The sequence below is a fragment of the Giraffa tippelskirchi genome, chromosome X, assembly GCF_054371585.1.
Source record: "Giraffa tippelskirchi isolate mGirTip1 chromosome X, T2T-mGirTip1v1.2.pri, whole genome shotgun sequence".
Classification (NCBI taxonomy): Eukaryota; Metazoa; Chordata; class Mammalia; order Artiodactyla; family Giraffidae; genus Giraffa; species Giraffa tippelskirchi.
The window spans coordinates 13,417,889-13,440,554 of NC_137289.1; the positions used below are offsets into that span (position 1 = coordinate 13,417,889).

Consider the following 22,666-nt stretch of genomic DNA (forward strand, 5'->3'; position numbering starts at 1 on the left):
TAGTAGGCTATAGTCCATGGGGCTGCAGAGAGTTGGACATGACTGAGGAGGTAACACTTTCACATGCAAGCTTCCCAGGTGGGGCTAGTGGTAAAGAACCTACCTGCCAGTGGAGGAGACATAAGAGATGCGGGTGGAATCTGCTTGCAATGTGGGAGACCTGGGTTCAATCCCTGGGTCAGGAAGATCCCCTGGAGGAGGATATGGCAACCCACTCCAGTATTCTTGCCTGGAGAATCCCATGGACAGAGGAGCCTGGCGGGCTGCAGTCCATAGGGTCAGAAAGAGTCGGACACTACTGAAGCGACTTAGTATGCATGCACACTCAAGATAACCTATCTTTAATGGGAGCTTAACAGAGTTGGCTCTGACTCTCTTAGGCCAGGGACAGGAATGCCAGCCTAGTGGCTTCTGGGTATCACCTCAAGAGAGTATCACCCTATTCTCAAGGAATCACTGCAGATGATATGTATAGAATACCTTTAAGCAATGTATTAACTGCACTGGAACAAGAGTTCAGGGTACCTCTCATACCTGCCCCAGGTAGGGATTTCCCTCTGGTTTATCTCTGATCCAAAAGTAACTACTAAGCAATTTTCCATTGCATGCTCTTCTCTCACCTCTATAACACACAGTCTGAGAGTCTGGCCTCTGCCATCACCCATAGCTTATCTAATAATTAACTCTCAGAGAAGGAAATGCAGGTTCCCAAAGCCCCAAACTGCCCTAGCTCAAGGCATTTCCACTCACCTGCTCGCATCTGGAGTCCTACTTCCTTACTCTTTTTTTCAACTGTTGTTTAGGTAATGGAGGACATCTTACTATCTTCCTGATATTATTGCTTCTCCTAACCTCTTTTCTTCTCTGGGCAGGAGTATGTCTTGCTTATCCTTGGATTTCCACTGTTATCACAGTGCTTTCTAAAGAAAATATATCCAGTTAATGTCTGATGAATAAATGAGTCAGTGAGTAGTTTTTTATTTACTAAGATTAAGATCACCCTTACTTTTCTGAATAAGCCAAGCAAATTCAAGGATACATCTTTTAATTTTACTGAACAATAGACTAAAATAGCTAAAAGGAATCCAAAAATTAAGATTTGTTAAGATTATGCCTATTTTCTTGAATAAGCCAAGCAAGTACAGGTATATATTTTAATATTACAGAACAATACACTAAAGTGGTTAAGAGAATCCAAAAAGTAGGGTTTGTTTAGATTACTCTTACTTTCTTGAATAAGCCATACAAATCCAGGTATACATATCTTAAATTTTACAGAAGAATAGACTAAAGTGGTATGGGCATCCAAAAATGAACCACGGTTTACATTTTTTTCTCTATTGCCTGCTGAGTTCTTCCACATTTCCAAGAAAATCCCAATATCATGTTATCTTGTTCCAGGTCACAAAATACAATGGAAGGTTCCCCGTTCTGTTTTGCAAAATATCAAAACTCTTATTCTTTAATCTGATAAATGTTTAGCAATAAATGTGATCAACATCATTCATAAACAGATTCTAAAGTCAATAAACCTGTTAAAAGGAAGAGTATTTGAAAAACATATTGAAAGGGAAGAAAAAACGATCAACTTTCAAGTCACCCATACAAACAGGAAAACAAAGTTGTTGCACAGAGTGTTCTTCCCAGCCTGACCCCAACTCTCCTCTACTTAGAAACCTGACTGCCCTCTTCAAACACAGTGCATTCTTCAGTTGGGTCAGGAATTACTGGCAAATGCTACGCAATGAACATGGCAGTATTACTATCCATAGAGTTATTTCTGGCCCCAGCTCTCTCTTCATCTCTTAAAGCCTCCTCATACCAGCCTGAGAAGGAAATGGGGTCAGTCCCTTTGATCTTGGCCAAAAATTCCAAAACTTTCAGCTTGCTGGTTTCAGCATAGGCCCTTGGACCCCACAGGAATTCATACCGTGAAGGATCACTATTGGGCACCATCCGGTACTCTAGATAATTCTCCTGCACCCAATCTCTGGTGATGAGCTTCCTAGGCTCCCCATAAATGAAGTGCTTCCTCCCAGCATGGATACCTATCATATTCAAGAAATCCCAGATGTCTTCCTCAGGGACACAGTTGCCCTCTATGAATATCACACCCAGGATGATTACCAGGAGGCCATTTGTAGGGATGCTGTGATCATCACTAACTGTCTTATCATGGGTGAGGGCTAATGAGCTGACAAGGACATAGGAGTGGATTTTAGGGTCCACTTCTGTCACATCAAGGCCAGAGATCACCTCTAGGCACTTAGAAGCTTTCTTAAAGATCACAGGGAATTGTTTGTTATCCCTTTTGTTGACAACCTTTAGCATTTCTGCCTTTGTGATGGGCTCCTTCTGTTGATATTTGAGGAACATGAAATGCACCAAATTAGCCACCTTCTCATTTAGCAGGTCTCCGGGCAAGGATTCGGTGTCTTCTGAGGCCTGGAGAGAGCCTGTGCCCTCCTCTTCTTGGCTGCTGGAGTCTTCATCTGATGTGCCCCATGACGTGGAAGAGAAGAAGCTCCCGAGACTCTCCGGAGGCTCCTGCTTCTCCTCCTGCTCCTTCTCCTCCTGCTCCTCTTTCTCCTTCTGCTCCTTCTCTTCCTCCTGCTCCCCCTCCTGCTCCTTCTCCTCCTGCTGCTCCTTCTCCTTCTCCTCCCGCTTTTTCTCCTCTTCCTGCTCCTCCTGCTGCTTCTCCTCTGCTGTGCCCAATATCAGAGGAGAGGAAGGTGGGGAAGGAGAGGGGTAGGAGAAGGTGAAAGAGCAAGAAGAAGAGGAGGTCTCCTGCTCCTCCTCCTCAGGCATGGGATCCTGAACCATCAGCAGGCCTTGTATCTCACTTAGGGTCTGAAACCCTGGCTCAAATGTGAGGCGTGGACGCTTTGAAGAGTAAGGCATTATAACTCTTGTTGGAGAGAGCAGGTGGAAGTGTTAGCAGGATGGTGGGAGATGGGATCCCACGGGCCTAAGGGAGAGAGAAAGTGGGTCAGCAGCCTCAGCAGAGAAATGTACCCTTGGCAGCTCTGACAAAGGCTGGCTTACAGATCTCCTCTATAGGGAGTTCTCTAGGGCCTCACAGGGCTCCTGTCTCCCTGGACAGTTTGTCCCCTGGGAACCTGTAAGAGGATGTTAGAAAGCTCCTCAGAGTGCAGCCAACCAGCACAGCCCAAGGCTTCCAGGGATGACTGTGGCAGCTGGGGTCAGGCACTGTGAGGTCCCTTCTGTTCTGGAATAGGTGGGGTCCTTGGTAGACATTCAGAGTATGCACCTCACCCTGACTTCCCAGCACTGCCTGGGCTTCCTCTGCTCTGCTGACCTGAGGACATGTGCCTCACACCAAGGCCCTTACCTCATAGTTCCTGGAGCCCCTGACAGGTGTGAGGAGGGGTTGAGTTCTGTGAGGTCATTGCTGTTCTGGAGTGGATGATCCCCTGCATGCTAAGGTTCTTACCTTTGTTCTAAGAAGGCTTGTGCCCCCTCCCTCCCTGCCTCTGCTAGCTTAAGGCAAGAGCTTACATTCCTGAAACAGATGAGAAGTGAAGGGGCAACACTTTTGGCCACACCTGCCCAGGGCCTCCCAGGGTGACAGCAGGAGCTGAATGAAGTTTGTGGGTTCCCCCTCTCTCCTAGCTGAGGGTTACCCTCATTCCTCACATTGATGCTGGTTGGTTCTGGGACTCCCTCTGCTGTCTGGCCCCTTCAGAACAAGCCCTCACCTGCCTGAGACCACCAAGAAGGAAGTAAGGGTACACCATCTGACCACTGTGCCCAGGGCGTCCCAGGGCTGACCACAGGGGCAGGGCAGAGCTGGGTATGCCTTGGGTCCTCAGGTGAGGGTGTGTCCTTAGTCCTCACTCAGAGTCCCTACCTTACCTTAAACTCTGGCAGAGTCCAGGACTGTTCCCTCTGCTGACCTGATGTAGCTTCCCCACAGACTGCCACTTCCTCAGAACGAGGACCTCACCTCCCTGAAAAACCCATGGACAAAAATGAGGCACTACATCTTACCACCCTTGCTAGGTCCTTCCAGTGCTAAAAGCAAGTGCTGGGCCGCATGTGTCCTTTGGTAGGGCTATCTTCAGTCCTCCCTCATGGTCTCCATTTTTACCTCGACAGGGCTTAGACCACCCCCAGCTGACTGGACATTACTGCCTCAGACCATGACCTCACCTTTCTGAGACAACTCTTTCACCCTTGGATAAAGTGGGGGCATATCATATACAACCAACCCTGCCTGAATCCTTCCAGGCCTGAGGACAAAAGATAGCTAGACTCCATGGGGTCTCTTCTTTCTGGGATTGAAAGTGCCTTTGGTCCTCACCAAGTGTCCTTACCTTGACTCTGGGACTTTTCCCTCTTCTGATCTGATGTGTCTCCTTCAGCTGACCTGTCTTCTCACTCACACTAAGGCCTTCACCTCAAGACGTAAACACCCTCAAGACAAAAGTAAAGAGACATTACGTCCAACCACCCCTGGTTGGGGGTTTCCCATGGCTGGCAGCAGGGGCTGAGCTTCCTCTTCTGAGATAGGTAATTCCCTCTGTCTTCCCTCAATGTATTCTTTACTCCTGGAGGGCCTTGCCCACTTTAGGTGGTGACCTGAAATCACCCTTCTCAGACCAAGGTTTTATCTTCCAGGGACACCTCCACATACCTCTTGCAGGGGGTGAGGGTACACCACATCTGAGCATTCCTGCCTAGATCCTTCCAGGGTGGATAGTGGGGACAGGGTGGAGTTTCTGTGAGACTCCTTCTGTCTGTGTTAGGGAGTAACCTTAGTCCTCCTTCAAGGCCTTTACCTTACCTTGACTCCTCAGATTCTGGAACTTCCTCCTTGGCCAATGTCATCAGCTCAGACCAAAGTGTTCATCTCCCTGGGACACTCCATAGAAAGTAAAAAGACACCAAGTCCAGCCACCCCTGCCTGGGGTCTGTTCTGGCATAGGGAATGCACTCAATCCTCGCTCAAAGTATTCATCTGTACCCCTGGCAAGGCTTGTCCCACCCTCCGCTGACCTGAATTTTTCTACACCAACCCAGACGTCATCTCCCTGAGACACTCCATCCTCTGAAGTCCTAGTAGAGCTTGTGGCAGAAGTGAGAGCTCCTCCCCTCTGTTCACCCCTGCTTGGATCTTCCTAGGGCTGAGATTCTGTGGCATCCTTCTTTTCAGGGAAGGGGGGATCTTCAGGCCTGTCAATGGCCCTTACCTTGATTCCTGACAGAGCCTGAAAGTCCTCCCTGTTCTGAACTGATGTTTCTCCCCTTCAAAAGGATGCCCTCAACCTCTCTGAGACCCCCCTCCCCAGCAAAAGTTAGGAAATGCCACATCTGGCCAACCCTGCCTGTGGTCTCCTGGGGCTAACAAGAGGAGCAGAGCTGGGCTGGGGCCCCTTCTCTCTAAGACAGATATTTTCAGGGCAGGCAAGGCCAAATCTACCTGGGGAGGGAGGTCCTCTCAATCCTCCCTCACAGTCCTCTCTGTTATCCAGAGGTCTACCCCTCAGAAAATGTCTCACCTCCCTGAGACCCCCAGAGTGGAAGTCAATAAAGCCACATTTGGCATCCCTGCTACATGGCCTTGCAGGGCTGACAGCAGGGGCAGGTTTCTGGGAGACCCCTCTTCATAGGGTGGGAGGTCCTGTAGATCTTCTCTCAGAGTACTTATCTTGACACCTGACAGCAAGTGGCTCGCCTCCCTCTGCTGAACTCAGGCACACCCACCAGACCCAGGTTTTCCATCCTGGGAAGCCCCCAGAAAAAAAAGTAGGGCCCAAATCCAGTAAGCATCCTTGGCTCTCCTGTGTTGATGGCAAGAGCAGAGAACTGCTGGGTCCCATGTGTTCTGGTGTAGGGCGTGCCCTTAGTCCTGTATCTGACCCTGGGGAAGGCCTGCAACTTGTTTCCTCTGCCGAAACATCCCTGCTCCTTCAGACTTCTCCTCACTCCCCTGAGAACATCCAGAGAAAGGTAAGGAGAGGCCACACCCTCCCTCCCCCACCTCCCACCCCTTCCCATTCCACTCCTCTGCCCAGCACCTCTGAGGGCTGACAGTAGGGGCTGACCAGCATGTCTTCTGCGGCAGGAAGCTCTGGCCCCACTTAGGGTATTCCCACCACCCCACAGGCAAAGGCCTCTCTCTCAGGAGACCAGTCCCACCACGTCCTGAGGAAGCGAGGACCACCACTCCCGAGCGCCGCGGCCGAGTCCTCCGGGTGACTGGAGCGGCAGCGTGGGGTTGGTGGGGCTCCTCGTCTGTGGAAGGTCCCCCCAACCCTCAGAGTTTCACATTCACACCCCACGGGCCCGCCTCCCCTCCTTCTCTTGACCTGAGGCCGTTCCCTCACCCTTCAACCACCATCACCACAAGGCGCCAAAAACAGAAGAAGACAAAGATGGTTGCAGTGCCCCATAGCCCCGCTCAGGTTGCCTCAGGGCTGAGAGCAGGCAGGGAGGGCATCATGGGCCCCTGGGTCCCCGGGGGGACCCCTCAGCCTCACAGGGCGGAGCGGGAGCCTTCCTCCGCATACTCGCCTCCGCGTCTCCCACCCTGAGTCCTTCACTGACACCCTGGGCGCAAGTCAGGACACATCACACTCGGGACCCCTGCCTGAGGCCTGGGAAGGATGGCCAAGGCATAGCATGCCAGATGGCCCCGTCCACGGGGGCTAAGGAGGCCGCTCTCCCCTGCTCTGGGTCCTCGCCTCAAAGGCTGGCAGGGCCTGGGCTCGTTCCTTGGTGCCCCAAGTCCAGCCTCTAACAAGCCTCACCGCATGTCCAGGCAGCCTACATGTTCTCAAAGCTGAAAGCAAGCACACGGTGGGGCTCCCCCAACCTGACCTGCAGTGGGCTTCTCCCGCTTCTGGGTCCTCACCTGACAGACAACAGCTGGACTCCTTCCTCAGACTCCTCGTGTCCCTCAGACTCCAGAAGAAATGGTCCTGACACACCACCTCTAGGGGTCGCACCTACTGTCTCCCAGGGATGACTGCAGGGCTAAGGCGGGGCCGGGTTTCCCCGCCCTATCACCGAGGTGGATTTTCGGCTCTGCCTATCAGACACGGCCAGCGTTCCCGCTCATTCTGTGGGGCAAGACGGGATTTCCAGCTCTACCTTATGAGACACAACCAGGGTTCCTGCTCTTTCTGCGGGACAGGGCCCAGTTTCATGGCTGTCTGTGCGGCAGGGCGGGGTTTCCAGCTCTACTATGAGAAGTGGCCAGGTTTCTTCACCCCATCTGTGAGGCGAAGCCAGGGTTCCCACTCTTTCTGCAGGGCACTGACAGGATTCCAGCTCTGGTGTGGAAAAGCCATGCAGTCCTAGCTCAGAGTCCTCACCTTGACTCTGAGCTCTGCCGGGGCTGCTTCCCTCGCGATCTCCAGCACAAGCCCCTACTCCTCGAGAACATCAAGGCATGCGTGCCAGGGCTATGGAGGGTTGACAGCAGAGGCAGGGCAAGCTACTGGCCTGCCCTGAGATTGCAGGCATACCCGCAGACTTGTCCAAAATAGTATTTATATTTACTCCTGACAAGGCTTGTATGCCCTTCTTTTTGCTGACCTGATGATGCGTCCTTTGATTCAAAGTCGCCATTTCCCTAAGCACCTCTTCAAAGAGGGCATGGGGGAGGAGCACTCTATCTGACTGGACTACCCAGGACATCTCATGCTGACTGCATGGGCGGCTTTCTGTGGGTCCCCCGCTGTCTGGGAAGGGGCTCACCACAGTCCTTCCTCAAGATCCTCCTTTGGATGCCTGGCAAGGCCTGGGTCCCCTCCCCTCTACTGACATGAAACAGGGCTCCTCAGAGCAAGGTCCTCACCTCTCTCTGATGCCTTAGTGGGAAGTCAGGGAACCCCACACCCAGCCATCATGCTTTAGGACCTCCTAGAGTTGAAAGCAAATAAAGGGCTGGATTCTGTAGTACCTCCTCTGTCTGGGGCAGGCTTCTAATTGCTCCTCCCTCAGGGTCATCAACTTGATGTCTGGTGGTGATCGGTTGATGACAGTGTTACCTGTCCCTCCCTTCTGACCACATCCAGTGACTACACCCTGAGGTTTCCAAGGCCCAGTTCTTCAGAGCCTCAAATCTTCCTCCTCCCCCTGCTGACCTATGTCCGCCACCTTCAGACCAAAGCCTCTACCCTCCTGAGACCCACCAAGATGGAAATGAAGGGGGCTGCTCAGCCTGAGATCTATGCCTGAAGTCTCCCAGGACTGACATCAGCAGTGAAGCAGGGTTCTGTGGGGTACCCTCTGTTCTGGCATGGGTGAACCCCTCAATCCTCTCTGAGAGTCCTCAGCTTGTACCCTGGGTTCTCAACTAAATACAAAATGGGAAATTATCCCTTCCTGCCATCTCTGGCCATTTGCTCAAGTGCACGTCCTACAGAGAATGGTTTTAGGTTCCAGGCTAGATGCTGTGTAAGAGAGTAGCAGCATCCATGATAGAGATGAAGCTCAACTCCCTAAAGCGTCTCTTCACCAGCCAGACTTAGATTTTAGAAAATTTTGTTCTAAAAAATATATTTTCTACATGGAAGAAGCTGAACAGTTGAGATTATGGGATGTCCTGCCTCTTTTGAGCTTATCTAACTCTGCATTGTCCAGTGAGGTGATTTTCTTTTTTATAACCCCGATTCTTAGAAATATATTGTACATTGTGTATCTCTACCAAATATATATGTTGAATATATGTGTGTGTGTGTTTGTGTGTATTTCATGAATATCTACCCTTACTGTGGGTGATTCATTGTGATACTCACTATTCCATTTTCAGTCCATTTTTTATAGTCTGCTAAAATAGTATGTATTTTTTAAAAAGACCGGTCTTTTACCCACTAAAGGGGTTTCAACTGATTATTAGCAGACTCAAGTCATACTGGTTAAATCCACCCATTTTTCCTGCTGTCCTGCTGTCCTCAAGGATACTGGCATCTGGGGTCTGGGGGGCAGCCTCAGATTACTATATTGAAGTAGGAGCAGAAGCTTTTAAACTTTACTCCTCCCTATACTGTCATCTTCCTTCTATTATAATCAATAAACTCTCTCCAACCTCTCTTAGGCCCAGGACTTCCTCATCCCAAACACAAGTTCAACACACTCCTCAGTCTTCCCCAGGGGTTTCTCATGTTTTGTTGCTTAGAGTTTATTATGTACTTTTTATTGTACCTTCTATGGTGTTCCAGGCTTGATTTTGGGAGAAGACAACGGGCCATTGTCATCTTAGCAGCTACAAGTAAGGCGTGAAATCTGTAAATGAGAATTGACATCTTTACAATGATGTATATCCCATCAGTAAGTATGATATACTGCCCTATTTATCTGAGACTTAACTTTACCTGAATCTATCAGTAAACTTTTATAGTTGCCTCCATAAAGATCTAAAACGTTTTTGTGATGATTCTTCTAAGGTACTTTTTGGATTTTATCGCTGTTGTGAATGGGATATTTTCTATTACATGTTCTAATCAGTTACTACTTTTATGTGACAAGACTCTGGCTTTATACTTTCTGAGGTTTCTTGTTCATTTGAATATTCCACATGCTTATTCTTTAGAATTTTCTACACAGGTGATATCACCAAGTAGTATAACTTTCTTTTCAATGTTCATACCTCTTATTTATTTTGATAGCCGCAGTTCTGACTTTGTGTTCCAGTATCATTTTAAGTGATAAAGATGATAGCATGTATCTATTTATTTTCCCTGACTTTAATGGAAATGCTTCTACTATTACACATTAAAGCATGTTTGCTCTGGGGGGATGGAAGTTCCCTTGTAACCTTAGTTTGGTAAAAGATTTCCCGTGAACTTGTATTGCAGTTATCTAAGATTTTTTTTAATGTACCCATTTAAGTAATGAAATAGCTTTCTTATTTTTTAAATACATCTATTTAAGGCTCTATATTTCCCTCTGAGTAGCACCTGGGTTGCATCACACAGTTAAAGTTAAATATATCATCTGATTACTTACATTATTAGAATTTTTCAAAATATATATAAAAACTAGAAGTGCAAAAAATATTTTTGGTTAAAAGATGGAGAATATGAGAGATATGTAGTGTTATATAGAAAAGGTTTCAGGATCCAGGGGTATTTATGTTTTTTCTTTTATTAATTATGAAAGTGCATAGCCTTTCCCTTCTCCAGGGGATCTTCCCAACCCAGGGATCAAACCCAGGTCTCTCGCATTGTAGGCAGATTCTTTACCAGCTGAGTCACAAGGGAAGCCCAAGAATACTAAAGTGGGTAGCTTATCCCTTCTCCAGGGGATTTCCTGACCCAGGTATCAAACTAGGGTCTTCTGCATTGCAGGTGTATTCTTTACCAACTGAGCTATCAGGGAAGCCCTTATTAACTATAGAAGAAACTTAAACCTATTTAATTGCTGGTGACAGAATTGGGTTTATCCCAGGAATGTGATGAAGTTTAATACTAGAAAATCTGTCACTATTATTGGCCACACGTGTAATAGTCAGAGATTGTCCAGGAAGATAGAACCCATGATAAATGTTTAAAGCAGAGAATTGGTGACAAAAATGACAAAGAAGCTAAACAGTCGACAGTTGGGGAATCCAATAATTAGCAACATAAAGAAGTGTTAGGTTCAATAGGACCTGGAGCCATGGTGAATCAATCTGATAGGGCTGGAACCAGGGAAAATATGTAGCTATTAAAGGGAAACCACTTGATGCAGAGGAAGGAGAAAAACTGGCTGTTCCATTCTTCTGGGTTTAATATCCTTCTGGTTTGCCTGTTGGCAGAACTTAGATGGAATCAAAATGTTAGCCAGCCTAAGAATTGCAGACTGTAGGATTTAGCCCATGTATGTTACAAGGTAGAGAGGAGGACAAGTGAGGGGTGAATCTGAGGGCAGTTAAGCCCAGGAAAAGAATACAGTGTTGACAGATTAAATGAGAAAGATAATATCTAAATTGGTACAGAATCAACAATGTATTTTGTCCTCATTCCACACCTTTCCAAGTCCAGGCTAGATCAAATGTTCTTCTCTGTGTTCCCATACCCCTTATATGCTTCTCGTTTCATCATCAAATTAATTTCCAAGATGTGATTAATAGTTTATCTATCTCCGTAGACTATGCCATGCCTCCCACTGTATCCACAGTTTCTGCATATTGCTTCAATCAGAGTGTGCACTGTAAATATTTGTTTTTGAATCATTTGATATGCCATTGCATTTGAATTTTTAAATGAAATACATAATTATTTTAACTTTATAATTTTTCCTAGGTTGATTATCACACAAAAGACATGATTACACAAATGTAAACACAGAAATTAAGTTAACTGCTTCCATCTAGTCAGATTACACTCTTACCTGAAGTAATTAGCATCAACCATTATCTAACCTAGGAACTGCATCATTCGCAATGTTTACCTGTCAGTGTTTTAGAGACATAACCTTAGAAACTTGTAAAAGCTGGAAAATGAAGGAATCATGAAACTGATATGTTGATAACCTCAAGAAAAAGGTCTTGAAAAGTTAGTTTTCTTTTTTTCCACAAATTACTTTAGTAACAGAATTTTCTTAAAAATAATGAATAGAAAATAGAACAATTAATCTCAGAGATTGACAGAATATATTTCACCCAGGATTTAATTAAAAAATAGACAAGGCCACCTCGCCTGGGTGTCTTAAATGACCTTTGTATTACATGGCTATTTAGCTGGAAAGAAATTCTCTCTATAGTATACCATTACCAACATTTACATCATACAATCACAGATTCACAGTACAGAAAAAGGACCTTGAAGGACATTTAGTCTAGTCACCCATTGAAGTTTTAAACATACTACTTGTTACAAAGTTCCTTTCATAAAGTCCATAATTGGGCCCTGTGTAACTGATTATTCATTTGTTCTGAATGTTCTTTGTGGAATCACAATAAACGTTTCTAAACAACCACATGGCAATCCTTCAGATGTTTGAAAATAGCCAACATGTTCTGCTCAAGTCTTGTACATGCTAAGTCACTTCAGTTGTGTCTGCCTCTGTGTGCCCCTATGAACTGTAGCCCACCAGGCTCCTCTGTCCATGGGATTCTCCAGGCAAGAATACTGGAGTGGGTTGCCATGCCCTCTTCCAGGGAATCTTCCCAACTCAGGGATGGAACCCAGTCTCTATGTCTCCTGCATTGGCAGGTAGGTTCTTTACCATTAGCGCCACCTGGGAAGCTGAAGTCTTACTAGTCCAAAACAGCATACTTATTTCTTTCAGGAGATTCCCATATATCATAGTGTCTACTAAACACTAAACTTCGCTGTCTACTAAACAGTTGTAGCTAGAGGTAAATTAACTAAAATTAAATATTTACATCTTTAGTCATAATATAAACTTCAGAGACATAGTCTCCAAACAAATGACAGATTTTCCTAACATTTTATAAATGTAAATGGAGGCTACAGAGGGCAGTACCTTATTCCTCCTAAGTGGAAGAAGGCAAATTTTTATCTTGGCTTTTCCTATCCTCGGGTCATTCTGATATGAGGAAGGGATGTGTCAAGAAAGATACTTGAACTCAGAATAACAGAGGTGTGTAATTATCTGTCTCTTTGGGTTGTCCGACCTTTGTTCATCTCCATTAGATCTAATAATAAAGAGCTAATTACAGATGCCAAATAATTATCCAAATACAAGCTGTAGAAACTCCATACTCAGAAAACCCATGTATACATATTACACTTTCAATAATTCTTTATACCTTCTTAATATATTTATACATAAGGAAGGTAAAGGCTGGAACAAGAAACTTTGATATTCCTAATATATTTTTTTTAACGTGACATGGTTGTATTTTTCCTCTTGTATCCATAGGAAGATCCAGGTAAGTGAGAATCTGAAGAATGACCTAATGTGAGCCTCTTATCAAAGATTGGATGCTAGATAGAAAAGAGTTAAGTGTTATAACTTTTCTACTCATCTGGAGAATAAGCCAATGGAGGCATATTACGGTGCAGGGTGTGATAGGGTTGGAGGGTTAACAGGAAAAGGTGATTTCTCCAGTCAAGCCCTTTCCCCAGTGCACCCTACTCTTAAGAGCAGAGCACTCTTTCGAAAGTGGTTCTTATCAGCTCTAATATTCATTCAAAAATCAACCTTCTTGGTCTTGTGTGATAAGCTTCAGGAAGACATAATGCCAAACAAAGCAAGCTTCCCACTAGACCCTGAGTGCACATGGTCCTGCAAATATCAGCTGAGAAGCCACTACCTTCCTCTCCATTCTCCAAACTGTTTTCCCTCTTTACCCACACATACTGGCAGTACTTTGCCTTTCTACTGACAACTACCATTTGCCTGGGCTTGACAGGTTTTATGCAGAAGAGTCTTCCCTTCTAGACTGTACATTCCAGAATTAAGTGCACATATTAACACATGATAAGTACTCAGGAGTAGAAATAAACTGAGATGGGGGCACCAAAGATCGCCTTCAGCATAAGAATACCCGTGCCCTCCTCCCCATTGGAATCATAATACTAGAAGCCTGGACCACACAATAGTAGCCAAAGGTGAATGACTACGGCAGGCCAACTGAGAACAAGACAACTTGAGGATGACCATATCCTGGCTTTGTCACTGACTGGTATTTTATTAGAAACAAGTTGGTTCTTAAAAGTTGTATCCACTGGTTGTTTCAGCTTATGAACACTTCATTCCTAAATTTCTCTCTCTACTAAAATATGGCATTTTCTTTTCCCCTTGGAGCATCTTGTGAAAAATATGCTCTTTTCTCTCTCAAGTTTAGTTTCTGTAGTACATATAAACAATTATATTCAATATATTTCACTTGAGTGTACTCCTCTCTCCTCTAATTTATTTCTGATATTTTGTGGAAAATTACTTAAGTAATGAAACACTCTATTTCCAAGTATATCTTCAGGCAAAAGAGGAAGGAGTGGATTTACAGACAGCGCATAAACCCAACATTATGAATATCTCCCAACAAACTGATATTTACAACAAGCAGGCAATTTTTGCCATACTTCCAAGGAGAAATAAAATTTTCTAGAATCCATAACACATCATGTGGGCAACAGAAAGAAACTTCAGGCACATCTGCTAATGGCAAAAGGACAAAGCAACAAACAAAAAACGTGCTGCAATATCAAAGTAGTCACACCAGGATAGGATGTTAATTTCAAGTATAGTTTTTAAATGTTATAACTGTCAGAATACTAGAAGGATTCTTGAGAATTACCTCTAAAGAATTACCCTGCAGTCCAGGCTATTTTTACTCTTCCACATTATCTCTGATATTTTAAAGATAACCTTTAAATTGTAAACATTTATTATAAGAGAATATGAAAAATGAAAAATAACATGTAAAGAAAATTTTTAAAAATCCATCTGTGATATACCACCCAGGGATGAGGGATTTTAAAATATTGACATACAGTTGAAACTTTAAAAAATAAGTTGAACTGCATGGGTAACTTATATGTGGATTTTTTTTTCAAAAAATGTGTATAGAACAAATAATCCACAGTTGGTTGAATCTGCAGATGTGCACATACAGGTATGAAGTGTGAACTATACAATTAAAAGCAGAATTTCAACTGCATGAGGGGTCAGTCCCACTAATACCCATGTTGTTCAAGGGGCATCTGTATTTATTCTCAGTCTTTTTTAACGCAAATGTAGAAGACCTCTTATTTATTGTAAGCAGTCTAAAAAGTCAGTTGAAATAAGAATCAAAAATTATGCTAAATATTTTTAATAGATTACTTTTTAGAGCATACAGAGTCTTTTCAGACTGGCTTATCTCACTTAGTAATATGCACTTCCAGTAAGATTCCACCATCTCTTTTCATGGCTGTACAGGTCATTTGTTTTTAGCTCTGAATAATATTCTACTGTCTGAAAGTTTGTTTATTCATTCACTTACTGAAGGACATCATTTGACTGCAGGTTTGGGCAATTATGAATAGAACTGCTATACATACCAGGTACAGGTTTTTGCATGGACATCAGTTTACAATGCTTTTGGAAAATACTAAGGAGTATGATTCCTGGATAATATTAGAGTATGTTTAGTTTTGTAAGAAACTGCCAAACAATCTTACAAAGTAGCTGTACCATGTAGTTTTCCCACCATCAATGAGAGTTCCTATTACTCCACATCCTCATCAGCATTTAACATTCTCAGGGCTCTGAATTTTGGTTATTCTAATACTTGTCTTCCCTTCATGGATCACAGCCTTGTCGTGGCAAAGGGGCTTGCATAACTCAATGAAGCCATGAACTATTCCTGGCCACCTAAGATGGACAGGACGTAGTGAACAATTCTGACAAAATGTGGTCCACTGGAGGAGGAAATGGCAAAGCACTTCATGGTTTGCCTCAAGAATCCCATGAACAGTACAAAAAGGCAAAAAGATATGACACTGGAAGATGAGCCCCCCAGGTCAGTACATGTTCAATATATTACTGTGGAAGAGCAGAGGGCAGTTACAAATAGCTCCAGATAGAATGAAGCAACTGGGACAAAGAAGAAATGATGCTCCCGTGTGGATGTCTCTGGTGGTGAAGGTAAAATCTGACACAGAACCATACTGCATAGGATCCTGAAATATTAGATCCATGAATCAAGGTAAATTGCATGTGGTCAAGAAGGATATAGCATGATTGAACATCAACATCTTAGGAATATAAAGAAATGGGTGAATTTAATTCAGATGACTACTATATCTACTACTGTGGGCAAGAATTCCTTAGAAGAAATGGAATAGCCCTCAGAGTCAACAAAAGAGTCTGAAATGCAGTACTTTGGTGCAATCTCAAAAATGATAGAATGATCTCAACTTGTTTCCAAGGCAAACCATTCAACATCATAGTAATCCAAGTCTATGCCCCAACCATTGATGCCAAAGAAGCTGAAGTTGACCAGTTCCATGAAGACCTACAACACCTTCTAGAACTAACACCCCCCAAAAGCCGTCCTCATCATTATAGGAGAAAGTGAAAATGAAAGTTGCTCAGTCATGTCCTACTCTTTGTGACCCCATGGACTATACAGTCCATGGAATTCTCCAGGCCAGAATATTGGAGTGGGTAGCCATTCCCTTCTCCAGCGATAGAACCCAGGTCTCCCACATTGATAAGTGGTGCTGGGAAAACTGGACAGCTACATGTAAAAGTATGAAATTAGAACACTTCTTAACACCTTACACAAAGATGAACTCAAAATGGATTAAAGACCTAGATGCAAGACCAGAAACTATAAACCTCTTCAAGGAAAACATAGGTAGAACACTTGATGACATAAATCAAAGCAAAATCCTCTATGAACCACCTCCTAGAGTAATGGAAATAAAAACAAAAGTAAACAAGTGGGACCTGATTAAACTTAAAAGCTTAGGCACAGCCAAGAAAACTATAAGCAAGGTGAAAAGACAACCCTCAGAATGGGAGAAAATAATAGCAAATGAAACAACTGACAAAAGATTAATCTCCAAAATATATAAGCAGCTCATACAACTCAATGCCAGAAAAACAAACAACCCAATCAAAAAGTGGGAAAAAGACCTAAACAAACGTTTCTCCAAAGAATACATACAGATGGCTAACACACATATGAGAAGATGCTCAATATCGCTCATTATTAGGGAAATGCAAATCAAAAATACAGTGAGATGTCACCTCATACCTGTCAGAAAGGCCATCATTAAAAATTCTACAAACAATAAATGCTGAAGAGGGTGTGGTGCCGGAGTCCAGCTCCAGCAGGTCCAGGGGTTCCCTCAGGATGGACGGCGTCGGCGATACGAATGAGAAGACACAGCGAGTCTCGGTGTTTCCAAGTGTCTCCCAACTTTATTATTTTTAAGACAGCTTTTATATTTTTTGTGGTACATAGAAACAAATGTAAAGCATACCAATTCAGCTTAGTGGGCATACCAATTTAACTTAATGGGCATATGAATTCAGCTTAATGGGCCTATCAATTCAGCTTAATAGGCCAGCAGTTTTTACCTTCATCGAAACCGTTTGTATGTTTTTACTTACCAAAAGCCTCATTTTGTTTACATCATCTTCTGGTCTGGGAGCCTGCTAACATCTTGTGACTCTCCATTGATAAGGGTTGATCAGTCAGAACACTTTTGTATCAGACACAGCAGGAAAGAATTCATGAATAGAAAGTTTCAAGGTAAAACCTGTTTTCGGTAATTTACTCTATGCCTTGAGCTTAACAGAAAAGAATGTAGTTCCATAAAGTCAAAGAACAGCAAGCTGAAGGTCAGCTCCAAGTAAGAATCATCAGTTAAATCAACAATTGTCTAATTATTTGTATTAAAGCCAAACTTTTATAAATTTTTAGCTATTATGCTTTCATTATATAGGCTAAATACGTTAAGAGTAAAAACACAGTGAGTAAATATAGACTAAGTAACAGTTTCATAAAGCAATATTTCTTATATTTCCTAACAAGCCTTTTTTCCTGCGAAGGGTTTTGTGCCCATAGGGGCTTTCTGTGCGGAGGCTCTCAATGCTGTTTTATTATTAAGGAGCAGTCATGTATATTAGCTCTAAAGGCACAGGCTTATTTATTAAACAAACTAATATGTTAGCAAAAGGAATTTAGATCAGCATACTCTATATCCCAGATAATTTTATTTAGGGTGCTACCATTCAGGGGCCTTGTTGATTTGAGGTTTCAGAATGATCTATTTTAGAAGGAAATCGGGAAAGGCCTTTTGCTTAAGTCATAGAAAATAAGAAGAGGTTTTTTATAGAAAACATCAGAAAGACAGATAGCTTTAAGGTGAGCGCTGAGGCAGCCTTCCGAGAATCCCTGAGGCCTGAGAAGCCGTGCTCAATCATTCCTCTTTCCCATGACTCTGTCATGGGTGGGATCTCATGGGCTGGCTCCTGGCAGTGTGGAGTAAAGGGAACCCTCTTGCACTGTTGGTGGGAATGTAAACTGATACAGCCACTATAGAAGATGGTATGGAGATTCCTTAAAAAACTAGGAATAAAACCACCATATGACCCAGCAATCCCACTCCTAGGCATATACCCAGAAGAAAACAAAATGAAAAAAGACACATGTACCCCAGTGTTCATTGCAGCACTATTTACAGTAGCTAGAACATGGAAGCAACCTAGATGTCCATCGACAGGTGCATGGATAAAGAAGCTGTGGTACATAAACACAGTGGAATATTACGCAGCCATAAAAAGGAACACATTTGGGTCGGTTCTAATGAGGTGGATGAACCTAGAGCCTATTACAGAGTGAAGAAAGTCAGAAAGAGAAAGATAAATATTGTATACTAATGCATATATATGGAATCAAGAAAGATGGTACTGAAGAATTTATTTGCAGGGCAGCAATGGAGAAACAGACACAGAAAACAGACTCATGGGCATGGGGAGAGGGGAGAAGAGAGTGAGATGTATGGAAAGAGTAACATGGAAACTTACATTATCATAAGTAAAATAGATAGCCAACAGGAATTTGCTGTATGTCTCAGGAAACTCAAACAGGGGCTCTGTATCAACCTAGAGGAGTGGGATGGGGAGGGAGATGGGAGGGAGGTTCAAGAGGGAGGGGATATATGTATACTTACGGTTGATTCATGTTGAGGTTTTGACAGAGAACAACAAAATTCTGTAAAGCAATTATGCTTCAATTAAAAAATGAATAAATTAAAAAAAAAATAGATACCAGAAGAAACAGGCAACTTTGACCTTGGAAGACAAAATGAAGTGGGGCAAAGGCTAACAGAGTTTTGTCAAAAGAACACGCTGGCCATAGCAAACACCATTTTCCAACAACACAAAAGATGGCTCTCCACATGGACATCACCAGATGGTCAACACCAAAACATAATCAGATTGATTATGTTCTTTGCAGCCAAAGATAGAGAAGCTCTAAACAGTCAGCAAAAACAAGACCTGAGTTGACTGTGGCTCAAATCATCAGCTCCTTAATGCAAAATTCAGACTTAAATTGAAGAAAGTAGGGGAAAGCACTAGACCACTCAAATATGACCTAAATCAAATCCCTTATAATTATACAGTGGAGGTGACAAATAGACTCAAGGGATTAGATCTGGTAGACAGAGTCCCTGGAGAACTATGGATGGAGGTTCATAACACTGTATAGGAGACAGTGACCAAAACCATCCCAAAGAAAAAGAAATGCAAGAAGGCAAAGGGGTTGTCTGAGGAGGCTTTACAAATAGCTGAGGAAAGAAGAGAAACAAAAGGCAAGGGAGAAAGGGAAAGATATGCCCAAATGAACACAGAGTTCCAGAAACTCGCAAGGAGATAAGAGATCCTTCTTAAGTGAACAGAACAAAGGAATAGAGGAAAACAATAGAATCAGAAAGACTATAGATCTCTTCAAGAAAATTAGAGATATCAAGGGAACATTTCATGCAAGGATGGGCACAATAAAGGACAGAAATGGTAAGGACCTAACAGAAGCAGAAGAGATTAAGAAGAGGTGGCAAGAAAACATGGAAGAACTATACAAAAAAGGTCTTAATGACCCAGATAACAATGATACTTAGTTACATTTCTATGTTATTATTATTTCTAGTTACATTTTATTTGTAACAATACTTGTGTAGCAATATCTCATTGTGGTTTTAATTTGCAATTCCCTAATGATAGACATTGTTGAGCATCTTGTATGTTCATTCATCATGTATATGTCTTCTTTCATGAGGTGTCTCTTCGAGTCTCTTGTCCGTTTGTTTTTTTTTTTTATAAATTTATTTATTTTAGTTGGGGGCTAATTACTTTACAATATTGTAATAGTTTTTGCCATACATTGACATGAATCAGCCATGGGTTTACATGTGTTTCCCTTCCTGGACCCCCCACCCACCTCCCTCCCCATCCCATCCCTCTGGGTCATCCCATTGCCCCGGCCCTGAGCCCTTGTCTCATGCATCGAACATGGAATGGTGTTCTGTTTCACATATGATAATATACATGTTTCAATGCTATTCTCCCAGAACGTCCCACCCTCACCTTCTCCCTCAGAGTCCATAAAATTGCTCTATGCATCTGTGTCTCTTATTCTGTCTCGCATATAGGGTTATCTTGTCCATTTTTTAATTGGGTTGTTGCTTTCTTACTGCTAAGTTTTAAGAGCTCTTTATATATTTTGAGCTACAGTCCTATATCAGATGTCTTTTGCAAATATCTTCTGCCAGTCTGTCCTTTATCTTCTCATTCTCTTGACAGTATCTTTTGCAGAACAGAGGTTTATAATTTTAATGAAGTTTAAGATATCAATTATTTCTATCATGGATCATGCCTTTGGAATAGTATCTAAAAAGTCATTGTTATACCCAAGGTCATCTACGTTTTCTATGTTATATTCTATTAATTTGTAATCCTGCATTTTATGCTTAGGTAGGTGATCTATTTTGAGTTAATTTTTGAGAAAGATCTGTGTCTAGATTCTTTTTTTTTTTTTTTTTGGCATGTCAATGTCCAGTCGTTTTATCACTTTTCATTGAAAAGTCTATTTTCTCTCCATTGTATTGTCTTTGTTCCTTTGTTAATTGGGTCTATCTAATTGGGTTTTTGCTGGGCTCTCTGTTCGTTCCATTGATAATTTTTCTATTCTTTTACTAAAACCACACTGTCTTAATTACTCTGGCTTTGTTGTAAGTCTTGAAGTTGGGTAATGTCAATCCAACTTTGTCTTCTCCTTCAGGATTGTGTTATGTTAGCTATCCATGGTTATTGCTTTTACTTATAAACTGTAGAATCAGTTTGTCAATGTCCACAAAATAATTTCCTGGGATTTTTTTTTATTTTTACCACAAATAAGATCTTTTATTTGTCACCATTAAAAGTCTGCATTTTAAGCAGATTCTTGGACTGGTGGCTCGTATCCATCTGCTCATTCAACTTTGCACCTGTCTCGTTCCCAGTAGCTTTTCCAGAACTACTACCTTCACCATGTAGCTCCATGAGTTTTCCCAATTCAAATTTGGGCTTCTTCAGTATTTTCACTTTTCTAACGAAGACATCATGGAACGGATAAGTAGATTGGCAAGTCTTTTCTATGTCTTTTCCAGTGCTATCTGGAACCAATTTATTGACCACCTCTTTCAAGTCATTTGTCAGCACCTCTCAGGTCATGATTTCCATCGTCTTCTTGTGGATCTGGCACACCTGCTGGTGCTGGGCATAAAAGGTCTTCCAAATCTGATTGTTGCATTTTTTAGTAAAACCCACACAGAGTAACCATTGGTAGTCTTGATATCAACGTGAGTTTCAATCATGGTCTGCCATTTTTTGACCATGGAGCACATTTTGTCACAGGTAAGATCCGTACCATGAAAATAAGTCAGGCAGTTTTTGCCCTGAACATCCTTAGTAATTAGCTTGAATTTTCTATATGCTACTTCATCATTCTGCAGATCAGCAAGACTCACTTCAAAAACACAACCTTTGAGGCCATCAGTTGCAGTTGTGGTTCCTTGAGTTCTCATGACCAATGTTTTCCCAATATTCCTTATATTGAACATAGCTGGTGCTTTCACAACATACCAAACTTTTTTAGAAAATGGGTCAACCACTTTCTTCTTGGCTCCCTTTTTGCCTCCTTTCATAAGGTGCTTGTTCTTGCCGAACACCATGGTGCCGCTCAGAGAGCCAAAAGGGTTTTCCTGGGATTTTAATTGGGACTAAATTGAATATATAAAATAAATTGGAAAGAAGTAACATCTTGACAATACTGATTCTTCCTATCCATGCATATGGAACATCTCCATTTACTTAGAGCTTTGATTTCTTTCATTAGAGTTTTGTAGTTCTTTTCCATATTTTTAACATAACACACAAAATGTATATTCCTTAACTAGTCCTATAAGGTGAAGCCAAGGTCTTCTCTTGAGATGTATCCACAGTTCTGTTCCTCATCCTTATGAAATGCATACTAACACTGAATACTAGTTACATTTTATTTCTAGTTACATTTCTATGCTATTATTATTTCTAGTTACATTTTATTTGCATTGGAGCAATAACTTAAAAAGCAACAAACAATTTGAGAGAGGCATTCTAATTTTTATAATATTGTTACAAATTTTTAATTTTCTTGCTCACTCCAGACTAATACAGATTTATTTTAGAGCTCACCTTTATTGTGTTTTTCCAAGGCTTTTATCTGAGCATTCCTACATGAAAAAAAAAACTTTATTTTTATAGTTATATCACATTGGTTTCTTTGACATTTAATTGAATTGTTATTATATCAAGTTTAATTAACATATAAAAACATTTGCAAATATACAAATGATTCTTGATAAGCATATACCTCAACCAGCAGGAAAAGGACCACATAAGCACACAAGGAGATGCCTACCAGCCATGAGCTTTACATGTGCTACAAGTATTACATGTATCATAGAGGACCCAGAAACCACTCAGAGGTCAGCTAACAGAACTTCTACTGTTTATTGTTTATTTATTTTGCTTTATTTTTATGAAACAAAATCACAAAGGAAAAAGGAACAAAAAGCAACTTTAATCACCATTCTATATTTAGAAACTGTCAATAGAATAGGTTTAAAGAATAGAATTTTAAAGGTTTTTGAGGGGGTAGGTATTGTGTGTGATGTTTGTGGTGTAGTTTGACAGAGTTTTTGAGTTTGTTCTTTAATTATGAAAT

The 22,666-nt window shown here is 42.3% G+C and overlaps 1 protein-coding gene and 1 pseudogene across 3 annotated transcripts; both read right to left on the reverse strand.

Annotated features, from left to right (window-relative positions):
- Positions 1-943: 943 nt before the first annotated feature.
- Positions 944-7,085, reverse strand: LOC145535834 (melanoma-associated antigen 10-like). 3 transcript variants are annotated; one of them, XM_081564174.1, is made up of 5 exons: positions 6,878-7,085; positions 4,808-4,877; positions 4,338-4,437; positions 3,877-3,971; positions 944-2,968 (listed from the first exon to the last, which is right to left on the reverse strand). In XM_081564174.1, exon 5 carries the CDS (start codon positions 2,899-2,901, stop codon positions 1,738-1,740), a length of 1,164 nt encoding a protein of 387 aa, XP_081420300.1. In that variant the 5' UTR covers positions 2,902-2,968; positions 3,877-3,971; positions 4,338-4,437; positions 4,808-4,877; positions 6,878-7,085; the 3' UTR covers positions 944-1,737. The 3 variants fall into 3 exon arrangements, with proteins under 3 accessions (XP_081420300.1, XP_081420298.1, XP_081420299.1); XM_081564172.1 differs by having other exon boundaries at positions 4,808-4,885; positions 6,878-6,949; XM_081564173.1 differs by lacking the exon at positions 4,808-4,877 and having other exon boundaries at positions 6,878-6,951.
- Positions 7,086-20,851: 13,766 nt separating this feature from the next.
- Positions 20,852-21,632, reverse strand: LOC145536649 (small ribosomal subunit protein eS1 pseudogene; annotated as a pseudogene).
- Positions 21,633-22,666: the final 1,034 nt, after the last annotated feature.

Excerpts from the sequence above, each read along its gene's own strand:
- LOC145535834 (XM_081564174.1), bottom strand. The coding sequence starts at position 2,901 with ATGCCTTACTCTTCAAAGCGTCCACGCCTCACATTTGAGCCAGGGTTT.